Genomic DNA, 13,855 nt, shown 5'->3' with positions numbered 1-13,855 from the left:
TTGACTATTGCACGTTCAGGGGTTCAAAGAGGGGATCATTATACTATCCTAGCAACTTCCAGTGGCCTTGTAGCACCTTGCACCCAGCTGTGAAAGCGCAGGATTGTAAGCAATAAGCACACTGCAGTGAAAAAAGTGGGGAAAACCCAGGAAGCCACAATATCCCAAGGAGGTGCTGTACTTACTGTGACCGGAATACAATGAAATATTTCACAATACAACTTTTAGGAAAAAAAAAGGTTTTTTTAAATTCCCTCTACCCACTTTTGTTGTATGTATCAGACCTGAGCTTCTTGTCAGTTATGTTTTGCTTATACTAATGAATTAAATTAATTTGAGTGAAGTTAATTGTTCTGTTTGCCTCAATTATATTCTATTAATAGAAAAACACTTGTATTGTGAGTAATGGTTAAATTTTAATTTACAAACCTATTTGCTTGTGCTGAGAAAAAGGCAGATGAGCGCGCTGGAACTTATCAGTTGCTTCCTGAAGCTTAATTTTCCTCTGCTGCAGAACTTCTTCTCTAAATCTTTGTTCTTTTTCTTCTTCTTGTTTCCGTCTTTCTTCAAAGGCTCTGTATTTAAGAAGCAAGAGTAGATGATCCCTATGTTTTCTAATCACATTAACTGAAATATTAGTAACTTAATTGCTTATCAGTTTGCAATTTTAGTACAAAAGCTTGCTTGTCCACAAATTAAATACTATAAACTTCAGCACAGCTGGATTTTTATGGTTTGTCTGAACGTAAATGAGACAGCACCTGATGAAGAGATACACCATAATCTTTTTATTTTTTAGCCTCAGCCACAGATTTGATTCTTTCTTATACATGAATTAACATGCAGACTCAACAAGTTCTTGTTGCTGATGTGACTTTTGCCACAGTCTTTATATTACCACATAAATGTATCACAGTGGGCAGATCCATAGGAAGGTGAATGGCAAATGCTGTGTGTGTGTGCCTTCCACAAGCTGTTGGGTAAAAAGTAACAGTTTAAAAGTTCTTATTCAGAAATAACACAAAGGAACTACAGCTTTTACCCATAAATATGTAGGCGTTAGTATCAACTTCTGGTTGTTGAGAAGCTTCCTGGAAGACAATCAGATTAGTAGCACAAAATGGGATAAAACAGTAATGCCAAACTATGATTGACAGAATCCGTTGTTAATATCAAATATGTTAAACGTGTCCTTCTACTGGCTGGAAAGCAAATCAGGCTTTAATTAAAAGCCACCATCATTACAAAGCTTTCCTTTGGTAGGCACAAGCTTGACGAAGCTGTGTGGAATTTTTATTCCTGCTGACAAAATCATCAGCTTTTGCTGACAAACTTAAATTAGCTCCTTGAGTGAAATATACCTTCTACCAATAAAGTTATTGGCACAGTGCCTATGTAGGCAAAATAATACTTAAATACGTAACTCTTCAAGTAAAACTTCTAAAGCCTGCTATGCAAGGATCACTACAACTGGAAGCTTCCCGTCTTTGAAGTTCCCTGTGTGTTAGAAATGTGATTTGACAGGTCACTAGTACACTAGGCAGGGTCCCACTCCTAGCCAGCATTAGTGGAAAGAAAGGTAGTAATGTTTAGCCAGATGTTCTTTGTTTCTCTCCTCACAATAAGATACCTTCCCATAACTTTAATCACTTGCAGTTGCTTTACAGACCTTCTTGCTTAATGGAGCAAAGCTGCTACTTAACAGAGATACTCCTTAACTCAAGCTATTTTCTTTATTCTTCCCTTTTCTTCTCAGGGAAAAAGCTCAAACTAAACTATTCAACTTGACCCTCCCTAGTACCCCTTCAATCACCTGTGAAAACAAACAGAAAAATAATTTGAAGGAGGTACTTTTTATTTTAGGAAGTCTAAAGGCTGTAGTTGCACAACAGTAAAAAAAATAGGAAAACAGCCAACTAATTCCCAAGAACACGCTTTTACAGGAATATCCACTTTCATCCACTTGGAAGCCAAAGCGTAGCACAGAGAAACATAAAGAACCTTCACTATTTTGAAAATTAATATATGCATGGTTGCCAAAGCATACTGAAAATAATGACTGAGATTTCCCAATTTTATGGACAAATTATTGCATTTCATTAATAGAAAGTGATGAATATATATATATATTTAAAGTGGAAATGCACTGTAAACAGATCCTATGCAGATATTCAAACCTTAAATCACAAGGACTACATACTTGCATTCCTGCCATCATTATGAGTGCACCTTAAAACTCCTCCCCATATCATAAGGGGAAGCTGGAAGTTGTGTTCCTTTCTTCAACACTGCACCTCCAGTGTGGCCAACGTTAAGAAAGACAGTGGTGCAGCATATGAAAAGAGACAAAATGCATGAAAGGATCCATTGCTTTTGCTAATGTATATTGCACTCCAGATTAATGTTCTCCAAGTTCAGAAATCAAAATGCCAGGGAACAACATAAGCGATTACTGCTTGTGCTTTGGATGGACGGTCCCCTCAGAAAGCTCCAGACCAAGCTCCAGACCTCCCAGCAGTGGTAATCCTGACAATTGTCTTGGATCATAAGAACTGCTGAAACTACATCCTGCAATGTATACAGACGGTAGCTTACATTTTATTTTAACAACCTATTTACTGCAAATGACACTTAATAGTGACACTTTCAAAAATTCAGTTGAATTTCTACAATTCAAAGTAATGCTTCTTCACAGAAAAAGTTATAAAACTCTACAGCTTCAAATGAAGGATAAGACAGAAGATTGACTTATGCAAAGAGAAACAATTAAATTAAAATGTGATCCCAACACTGCAAGTTTCATTTGCAAACTTCAGTTTGTCAGCAAGCAGGAATGGCTTCACTTGAGACACAAGGTTAAGCCAGACAAGCGGTTATCCAAAACCAGAAAATATCTGCAGAGAACTCTATCCGCATAAAATGTCTTATTGCAATTTGGTTAAAATTTCGCAGGAACTTTAATTGTTCATACAATCCAGAAGTTAGAACCAAAAAAGTAGAACTAGAGTTCATTATCAACTTTCAGTATTCCTGTATTTCACCCACGTTAAAATCTGATACAGAAATCTGCAATATTTTACACCTTCATCCTGACTAAAGAAATAGGAAAATCGCAACAGAGGAAACAGACTTGCTTATCCTAGTAAGTACTTTAAACACATTCTTCTCGATCCCCTTAATATTTCTAGAAGCTGCTCAAGAAGGCCTTTAGTTGAACTGTAGTTGTTAAACTCAGACATGTGGGAAATTCTACAACTTTGCACCTGGAGTAATTCCAGAGTATAACTCCAAAAATGAAAGAGTAAATTCTGACAGATACTTTATTTATTTTTTTTAAACAATTTTGGAGTATGGCTTAGTTGCACTCTTCCACATTCTTAATAACTGGCATAAAAAAAGACTGTTGGTCCGTATAGCTGGAAATGGGCAAGTCCAAATGCTGATGCAAGAGGTCTTTTTCACCACAGCTCATCATGATCACTATTTGGTTTGGATTAAGACATGAGGGAGAAAAAGGATCTTATTTTAAATGTAAGGAAATGCACTAAAGATATTCAGTGAAGCCTGCATCATTAACTTCTTGACCTCACAGAATGTAAATTGTGACACCCAGGTGCGTTATGTAAAATAAATAATTTTACAAATGCACATTGACATCTTACAGAAAAACAGTTAAAGCAAATGTTTGTTCATCCACTCCCCTTAAGCCACCAGCTTAGGTTCATATCACAGATGTAACATTGGCAAAAGAGACTGGCTTTAAGATGGAGAGTTAGCAGAAGAATTTCCTGACCCGTGTTTTTTTAACCCAGTTTTTCTGTCTACTATAAACAACCCAGCGGTGCAGCAATTTTTGAAACGGCTGCCAAAATGTTTATAGTGAATTTGGAATACGAAACTTAAAATATTTAGCAGTTTCACATATACAGACATTATGTGGAAGGCATTTTTATGTTAAAAACAGTATGACCAGATGGTAGAAGTATTTCCTGGTTAATTTTCTTAAATTATCTCAACAGGGAAGTGATGGATGCTACATTCCCAGGTGGACTAAATGCTTACTACTACTGTGGATGAAAATAAAAAAGGAATATATGCAGTGCATATGGATGCTATGAAATGAACCTTTTGATAATGAGTTGATATTATTCATCCATTGCCATATCATGTTTTCAAACCAGTGCACAATCTTTTTAAAATTGAGGTAGGAGAGTGCTTGTATACTTAATGACTACAGCAAGATCAAGAGAAGGCTAGAATGGGGTGTCACACTCAAAACGCCCTTCATGGGCAAACAGGAAACACACTGTATATCCTTACAAGGATCTGTCGAGGTTGCCATAAATCAATTTTTTTGTTTAAGTGAGATGCTTACCAGGACCATAGGGACGCATATTAACTCCATTCCCTCACCTTCTCCGATTGTCATATGATGAAGACAAAAGGACAGCCCCAAATTGCTTCAGAAAGACCGACCCTTACAACGCCATAAGGGCTTACAGAGGGCTGTCCTCCAAAGTGCCCCAAAGGTTCACAGGAGGGCTGCGCGCACTATCCACCAGTTGTTACACGCCAGTACTTATTTATGGGCAAAAAGTAAGCGCAACTTATATAAAGCCAAGAATTTTTTTTGTTAGCATAATTAAAATCTCAAGAGTCTAATCCCTATTAATCCAGATATAATTGTTACCAAAAAATAATAATACAGTTAGAATACTTCTATACAAAGAAATCCTCAATAATAGTGATAATACATTTGAACTGTTATTCACATACTGAGTTTCTACTCCTATTCCTGATGCTCACGCTTCCATTGCTCTTCTGCGTCCCAAGGCTGGTAGTTTCATTCTGGTGGTGCCAGGGTGTTACAGTGGGCTGTCAGCATCTGGAGTCCCTTCACCAGGAGCAATACGATGTTCATGTTAACGCTTTCTTCTTCCTCACCTCAGGATCCACCTGGAGTCATTTTTATATTTGCTAACACGCTTTTACGCCTTTGCTCTTTCTTCATCAATCTGCAGCTCCACAGTACCTCCAAATATTCCATATATGGTGCCTTTTACATATACAACATACTATTCTTTTGTTCTCTGTTACCCCTAAAGCCAGTTTTGTCAGATCTAGGTCTGCATTTCTTTAACCGACTATCAGTAAGTTTTTTATAGCCATGGGGTCTCCAGTGCCAAGCCTGTGCGCCATCTCTTATCATCCCCTTTCTCTACTCCTCTACGCCGCATCCTGCACCTCCAGTTCTCAAGGCCTCTGCAATCGTACCAGGCTTGTATTTCGCTACGCTACATCATTATCTTAGAGTCATAAATATCTCATTCTCTACATAGAATAACTGCTTGTTACTGCTATCTATATATAAAATACAGTCATACCATAAAAAGATAAACAAAGGCAAAATAAATTAACCACAGACACCTGGTCAATTAGAGAAATTGCTGTTACAGCTAAACCAAGCAAAACAAAGCTGTGGGCAGGTCAAGAAAAGTTCAGAGCAAGCTCGGCAAGCCTCCGTCCTGAGGCCTTGCAAATTCAGCACAATCCTGTGGCCCATTACCAGCAATGGCAATACTGGTTTGCAGGCCTACGTGGTTACAGAGGCCACTACTTTTCACAGTTTCATTCTGATGTAGAAAGCAATACTAAATTCTTAACACTTTGCCCTCCCTGTTTACCAAGTGCTAATAATTTTCTCCCATTTCTGGCACTGGACTGCTTTTCATTCCGTATCAACAACACTGATGATAATTTAGAGCTTTCATTAAATAATCAATGCTAATCAGCCAGTAGGTGGAGCACAAAGCTTGTGCATTTGTTGAAAATAAAGTTTTTTTAAAAAAGCAGCAATAATGGGAATAGATTGGAAACTGATACAAACTAGGAGAGTGTTTCCTTCCCCGGTTACAACACATGGATTAGCTATTCAGATTTCAAGGTAATTCAAAATGCTGAACCAAGACAGCTGACTGTAAGGTTTATTTAAAAATGCACATAAACAATTGCATGAGGAGATATTCTGCTTCCACAACCAACCAACCACCTGCAACCAGTAACATCACAGTAGAATGGGATACACATTTGCATTGCGCAGTAACAGCAGGATGGCTGCAGTCCCCAGCAAATCAACAGCTGGTATTGAAAAAGTACTGTGGTATATAAACACAAAATATTCTATCCTATTCATTTACATCAAGTACGTGTTTAGTCAGTAGCTCTTATTTCTGGAATACTGTTATTTAAACAAAAATATCTGTCAGCTACTGCCCCAGAGCATATTTAATTCTTAAGCTGATCTTGAAATGACAGCTTCATGTATTAGTGAGCCAATAAAGGAACGACTTTCTTGATACTCATGCAACTTGTGTGAAGATGAGCAGTAGGCTGATTGTTCACTGCGTTGAAGCACTGCTGTTAACACAAAACTAAGGAGCTTGGTCAGTACCAGAGATGCAAAGAAACTGATGGCATCAGATAGGATAGGAATATGGGTTCCTTTAAGTATTCACTTTGAAAAAGATCTGGGACTTCAGTTACTGAGACTTTGCTTTGCAAAGCTATACTTGCGCTTTTCTGTGCAGGTGATGTTTTTGTCTTTTACTAATAAACCAATTAACTGAGCACATCTTGTCAGAAGTTGAATATTTTTAATGCTGAACCTACTGCATTTTAGAGGTATTGACAACAGATTAATACAACACTGTCAGGGAAAATGTCATTACAAGTACGTTTAGAAAAAGTTGAAAAACCAGAAGACCTCAATCTGCAAGCTCTCTATGTGCAGTTCTCATTAGCTTAAAAAGTGCTGGGCACTAGGGGCTATCAGACTTGAACTCGGCCTTGCTATAACCTTGTTTAAAGGTAAGCTGGTGGTGTTTCTTTGAAAAAACACACAAAAAAAACCCACAGAAAAATTTTCCTCCACAATGCAACACAAAGAGAATGAACCTACATGACACAAGATTGAGAACAGAGCAGAAGCTCTGATATATTTTCCCTAGATCTATTTGCTAAAGGAAATTCACTGCTATTACTTTTTAGCAGAGGCTTTATAAATTTAAGGTTGACATGAAATTTGGTCATGCTTGACCAACTTGATAAATTTCTACAATGAAATGACTGGCTTCGTAGATGAGCGGAGAGCAGTGGATATTGTCTACGTGGACTTCACTAAGGCCCTTGATACTGTCTCCCCTAAGATCCTCAAAGACAAGCTGTTGATCTACAGGCTGGATTAGCAGACAGGGAGATGGACTGAAAACTGGCTGAGTGGCCAGGCCCAGAGGGTGGTGATTAATGGCATGAAGTCTGGTTGGAAGCCAGTAACTAGTGGTGTACCCCAGGGGTCAATACCGGGCCCAGTCTTATTTAACATTTTCATTAATGATCTAAATGATGGGGCAGGGTATACCCTCAGTAAGTCTGCAGATGACGCAAAACCAGAAGGAGTGGCTGATGCATCAGAAGGTTGTGCTGCCATCCAGAGAGACCTCAACAGGCTGGAGAAATGGGCTGACAGAACCTCATGAAATTCAACAAGAAGTGCAAAGTCCTGCACCTGGGGAGGAACAAGCCCATGGACCAACATATGCTGGGGTCCACCCTGCTGGAAAGCAGCCTTGCAGAAAAGGGCCTGGGGGTCCTGGTGCAGAAAAGGGCCTGGGGGTCCTGGTGGACACCAAGTTGAACGTGAGCCAGCAATGGGCCCTTGCTGCAAAAAAGGCAAATGGTATCCTGGGCTGCATTAGGGAAAGCATTGCCAGCAGGCAGAGGGAGGTGATGCTTCCCTCTACTCAGCACTGGTGAGGCCACACCTGGAGGACTGTGTCCAGTTCTGGGCTCTTCAGTACAGGAGAGACATGGACAGACTGGAGACAGTCCAACAAAGGACCACGAAGATGACAAAGGGACTGGAGCATCTCTCTTATGAGGAAAGGCCATGAGAGGTGGGACCATTCAGCCTGGAGAAGAGATGGCTCAGGGGGGATCTTCTTAATGTACATAAATACCTGAAGTGAGGGTGCAAAGAGGACAAAGCCAGGCTCTTTTCAGCAGCGCCCAGTGACAGGACCAACGGGCACAAACTGAAACACAGGAGGTTCCCTCTGAACATCAGGAAACACCTTTTTTTACCGTGAGAGTGATGGAGCACTGGCACAGGTTGCCCAGAGACTTTGTGGAGTCTCCATCCTTGGAGATACTCAAAAGCCATCTGGACACAGTTCTGGGCAACCAGCTCTAGGTGGCCCTTCTGTAGCAGGGGGGTTGGGCCAGATGACCTCGAGAGGTCCCTTCCAACCTCAACCATTCTGTGTGAAGGTTAGAAGGAGAAAACAGACTGTCATACTTCACAGTGCACTCATGTCTACTCACCATATGTTGAAAGAAAAAAAATATGAGAGAAAAAATTTCAGTTTTGAAATTATAAAACAGTAGTGCCAAGAATAGCTTCGGATACATGCCTGTAAGCCCCATCAGAGAGAATTCAGGGTGCTGCCAGGTGAGAATGTGGAGCTTAAGGAAGTCATGCTACCCTTGAGAAACCATCATCATAGCTAACACCTTTACGTGTGTTACAAAGCTAATGGATCTTGGCTCATACACAGACTTGAGACATGACCTGATGGTTGATCCATTAGCACATAAATCACTTCCTACTTGCATAACAGTCAGGAAAAAAATATTCAATTTCAAGGAACTTTTTATTTCCAAATTACTTTCCTCCATATATGCAATGGCCCTTAATTTTTATATTACATTTCACAGCTTATTAATACTGTATGCACTTACTACCTTTCTAACATTAGACAACTAACTCCTTTTCAGTTATTAGGGGAAGACTTGTCACCACAGACTTCTGTTTGAACTGCTTATTATGCTTATAGTTACGCCATTCTCAATTATCACAAATGGAAACAATTGCATTTTATGAATACCATACCTAAATTTTTAACTGGCTCACCTGAGTAACTTGGACTTATACCTTGTTTCTTAAGGCTGCAATGAAACTCATATGGAAATGTATTTATGCATCAATGAGTATTAGTTTAACTATACCAGTCTATCAAAAATACGCAGGCTGTCTGGTATTTGCTTTTACATTAGAGTATAATATTTCAAGACCAGTAATACAATAAACTGTTCATCTGAGATGCGTAGTGTTACAGTGGTACTGTTCCAGAAAACTAAATAAGATACTTAATCTTTTAGCTGAGACTCAGTTTATTATCTGCAAAGGTTGTGCGTTGCACACTGCCTTTAATCACTCCCAGGTGATTATACTTCCTCTTCCATTTTTCTTTACATTTCAAAACATATGCTGACAGCACATGCTGTCAAGCTAAAATGGCAGTATAAACACTATCTACTGCCTCTGAGTTATCAACATATTTCAGTAAGTAAACATTGCACAACAAAAATCATCTGATATGGGAACTATTGGGGATGAGCATTAATGAGTTAACACTAGGCGGGGGAAGCGGGTCTGAGGCTGGGGGCTTGCTCTGAATTGTCTCAGGGAGGAACCCAGCTGCCTCTACAGCTACAGAGCCTGGTCTCCTGTATGTGCGAGTACGAGCTCAATGCTAGGGAAAAGCCCCCTATGCCTATTAAACCATTTACAGCACCGCACTGAAACATCTCAATGTGTAACTTAGTCCATTTGTCACAAAATATTTCATGACTTTGCATTGTCATGTATGCAGAAAGGCAGAATATTCAAAGCTCTGCTTAAAATGTCAGTGCAGAGTAACTTTAATATAAATATAATCCCGTACTAGAAAGACTTTGCGTTGTGTTTATTGGGAAGTGGGAGCACCAAGCCCCACCACGTAGGGGAGGCTGTGCAGCTGTTACACCATGCAGACAGGAAAGCATACACTTCAGAAGGCAACAACTGCCCGCCTGCTGACCCGTACTGTACCTCTGAATGCATTTTTCACACATCCATTGAAGCTAATAAAACCCAGAATAATATTAGAAATGCAGATCCATGAAAGGAAATCGCTACTTACCTTTACTTCATACAATAAGAGGTGACTACAGTGAGTTTCCAAAAAGTAGCGCGTAACTCGGAATATTATTCTTTTTGTATTTTATTTGTCCTATAGCAAGAAACTGGATTGGTGAAACTTTCCAGCCTAGATTCCTCTAGAACAAAGCAGCGAGGCTATTTAACAATGTGAATGTGCAAATAGTAGAAATATATTGAGCTGTTTCAAGGTTTTGCCTCACTTTTTTTTTTTTTAACAGTCTCCCACCAAAGGAACCCGTTACTTACCTTCTTCTTCTGTTTGTCTCTATCAAATATTTCTGTGCCCTACTCCGACATATTTTTTGATGTTCTTTCAATGCCCGACGTTCTTCTTCTAAATCCTGTTCAAAATGAAATGTTAAAGCTCTATCCCTAGCATTGTGTTAAGGACAACAGAAACTCTATCAAACAGCTCGTTAAAAGATTAAAAGCCTGCGCGATTGACTTTACGTATTGTTTTAGGAAAGGGCAAACTTTACTCATGAGATACAAAACGCTGATATGCCTTTTGACTAAGTACACAACTGCTGGTCCCGCAAATGTGTATTATGGTCATGCCTAACTTTATATTTATCCAGGAAAAAAATGTAATTGCGTTTTACTGTTTACAGTGATTTTGACAGAGGATTTGCACTCATCTTTCATAGTATCAGCAAATGAAAAATCTCACCTTTATTATGTCTATTTTAAGATACATCTTTCTGTTATTATCTAAATCTGTAACACATGCAAACATTTATCACGGGGAAGATGTTTCAATAGTAAAAACAGCTCTCTCCCAATCTAAAGGATTAGCTGTTGACACTGAAATTCATTAATATGGCTACATAAAAGCTCTCCACAGTGCAAGATCAGTCCTGCCGCACCTCGTTAATGATTTAAGTAGCACTGTACAGGCACAGCTTAGAACTTGTGTCGGTATTGCTTATTACTTAAATACAAGAAAATAAGGATCCCCAAGTCAGGATGGCAAATACAATTCCCAACGGCAGTCCCTCTCTCCAAGAGGGAAAACAAAGAAGTAAACTCCAAAGTTGCCTGAGAAGTCAACTTTTCTACACCAGTTTAAAAAAGACAATTTACAAGTTTTATTCCACGCCACCCCTCACCCCCTCCCCACACGGGCCCCACGCAGCCCCTCGGCCCCACTCCGCGCCTTCGCAGGGCGCAGGACGCCCCGCGGCCCCGCGGGGAGGCCGCCCCCGGGGCAGGCCGCCCTCCGGGGCCGCCCGCCCCCGCCCAGCCCCCCGCCGCCGGCGGAGCCCGCGGACGGGTAGGCGGAAGGATACAGCGCGGCGTGCCGCCTCCCGCCCGCGCAGTCCTGGAGGCCGCCGGGGAGGTGCTGCCCCCGCGCCGCCCCGCCGCCATTCCCGCTGGGCTCCATTCAGCGCCCCGGGCCCGCCGACCCCCTACCGGCGCGCGCCGCCGTCAGTACCGGGCGCCGGCCCGCTCCTCAGCGCGGCCCTGGCCGCGCCGCCGCCGCCATCGTAGCAACCGGAGACGCCGTTTCCTTCGCAACGGGGCGGGGCCGCGGCTGAGGGGGCGGCGGGAGAGCGGCGGGGCAGCGGCTGAGGGGGCGGTGGCGGTTTGGCCTTCACTGGGCTTCAAACCAGGCGCGAAGGAGAACGGCCGGGGGGGCTCGGTGGGCAGCCTTCCCGCCGGGGGCCCGGCCCAGCCCCGGAGGTCCCCGGCCGTCCCCGAGGGTGGAAGCCAGGCGTGGGCACCCCGCTCCGCCGCCGGGCGCCCTCCGCGCCTGCCCGCCTCTTCAGGGACGCCGCTGCCGGGCTCCGTGCCAAGGCCCGGTGCTTGCCTCTCACCGGGCTTTCCATCCCTTCTGCACTTTTATAAATAACAGGATGTTTGTTTGTTTGTTTGTTTGTTTTTAAAAGAAACGATATCGGAACAAACGCGTTTCTCATTAGTTTTGCAGGGCAAACGAAACACCTCCCTGAGCCTGTTTGCTGCTTGTGGGTTTGCAGAGCTCTCTGCGGATGTCTGTTAAATCTGTTGATGGTAAAGACTTGGAGCTAACAGGATAATTTTTTTTTTTTTTTTTAATCACAGGGTGTAGAAATCGCCATGCAAAAAAGAGCTGTAAAATAGGTGAAAATGTATAAAATTTTATGCAAAAATATAAAAAGTGTATGAAAAAGTAAATAAAGTTACACAAAGTAAAAAAAAAAAGTGATTTGTTCTTAAGACTGAAAAACTTTGGGTTTTTTTGGGGAAAGCAGGGTGTGTTGTCTTGGGATACTGCCATGCCTCGGATGAGTTGTCAGCAGAAGGCTAAATGCCTTGGCGATTTCCTGGCGAGACATTTCTTAGCTGTTGTATTTGAGCTTAAACCAATTCTTCTCTTTTTCAGTGTGCAGCTGCTCTATGTCTTTGACTAGAAGGGTAAAAATAGCGCTCGGCATTCGTAAAATACTTTTCTCCGCAGAACCCCCCACATACTTGCAGCACAGCTTGTGAAGTAGGTGTTACTATTACCACTTTACAGTCAAGACCACTGATGCTCGTTGCCAAATGTGCTTGATATTTATATCCCAGTTGCCACAGTTGAGAAGATGACCCTAAAATGGAAGTCCTTCACCTCCAGTTCAGAATACCAGCCCCAAAGCCACCACCTCTTTGCCCAGTCTGAACTCTTCTGTCTTGCAGGAAGAAGACTGGTTGTCACTTTTCTACCATGTGCTTTTCAGCCCACGTACACCTTTAAAATCCCAGTTTGCCTGATAAAATGCAGTGTTTCGTTCAGGATGCAGTAGAAGGCTTTATCAGTGTGCAGAATGGCGTCACCCAAGCGGGACCGAAGCAGAGCTGGGAAACAACTGCAGGACTTGAGCCCGTGTCACACGTAGGAAGATTCAAGTTCATGGTCAGCTCGCGCTGGCAGGATTTCAGCTTCTTCAGACTTATTGCAAATTTTAATCTTATCCAGTGCAACTCGCAGCTTCACCTTAGATACCTTCTGAAATTTAGAATTACGAACAGTCTTCATATATTTTCCTGTCTTTCCCTTTTTTTACCTTTTCCTTTTTCTTACTTCTTCACAGCCCTCCTTTAGGGTTATTAGGTAATTCCTCCTGGTAAGTAACCTCACACCTTGCAGACTGTGGGATGGGAAGGTGACTAGCTGAGGACCATGTATTTCCGAACTGCAGGATTACAGCGAGCAGCCTGATGTCAAGTGGTTACAGAATGGAAGGTCCCGCTCTGGCGGCTGGTTTGAAAGAAGCTTCATAAATTTTACTGCGGGCTAGAGACTGATATTCCAGTGAAGGGTAAAGATCAGCTCTTAATTCTTTGCGAGAGAGATTCTGAATTTATTGCAAATCTTATTTGAAGGCTGGAGCATAGCTATGCTGCTGCAGAAACACATTTTTCTTTCCTTCTTGTGCCAGGGGGGATTAATCTGCTAATGCCCTTTAGCTTTCCTCCAAGCTTCGCTTTAACTGTGTAGGCAACTGCACGGGAGAAGGAGTTCAGCCAAGGTTCTGACCATTTTAACCATTCCTTCCTGAAATTTGTCTCCTCTTCCTATTTCTGTGCATAGGAAGAGGAATAAAGAACTGTTCATTCGCCCTTGAGGTCATATAGGGATAGCTATGAAAATCTTTTCAACCTTCTTACCTCCCTGAGACTGTACTATGGATCACAACCGGCATCTTTTTAAGAGAGCATCAACTGATGCACTAGTTAAATTCTAGTAGCTCTTATCTTGGAAAACTATAACGTGTCATGCAGTACTTTAGAAAAAATTAAACATTTTATTTTGAAAGATATTGAAGAACCAACATTGTTAAAAATCTCACA

The 13,855-nt window shown here is 41.6% G+C and overlaps 1 protein-coding gene across 1 annotated transcript in view; it reads right to left on the bottom strand.

Moving 5' to 3' along the window:
• The window catches only part of CEP126 (centrosomal protein 126), a gene marked incomplete at both ends in the record, with an annotated part of 45,290 nt that extends 33,867 nt beyond the window's left edge, over positions 1 to 11,423 (bottom strand). The window contains 3 exons of the mRNA XM_082304969.1: positions 426 to 575; positions 10,286 to 10,411; positions 11,149 to 11,423. Coding sequence (XP_082161095.1) covers positions 426 to 575; positions 10,286 to 10,411; positions 11,149 to 11,423 — 551 coding nt within the window. The remainder of the gene's footprint in view (positions 1 to 425; positions 576 to 10,285; positions 10,412 to 11,148) is intronic.
• Positions 11,424 to 13,855: the final 2,432 nt, after the last annotated feature.

The sequence above is a fragment of the Platalea leucorodia genome (genome assembly GCF_965183815.1).
Source record: "Platalea leucorodia genome assembly, chromosome: 2".
NCBI classification, from domain to species: domain Eukaryota; kingdom Metazoa; phylum Chordata; class Aves; order Pelecaniformes; family Threskiornithidae; genus Platalea; species Platalea leucorodia.
The sequence above is the reverse complement of the archived record's forward strand: the minus strand, read 5'-3'. Positions and strand labels throughout refer to the sequence as shown.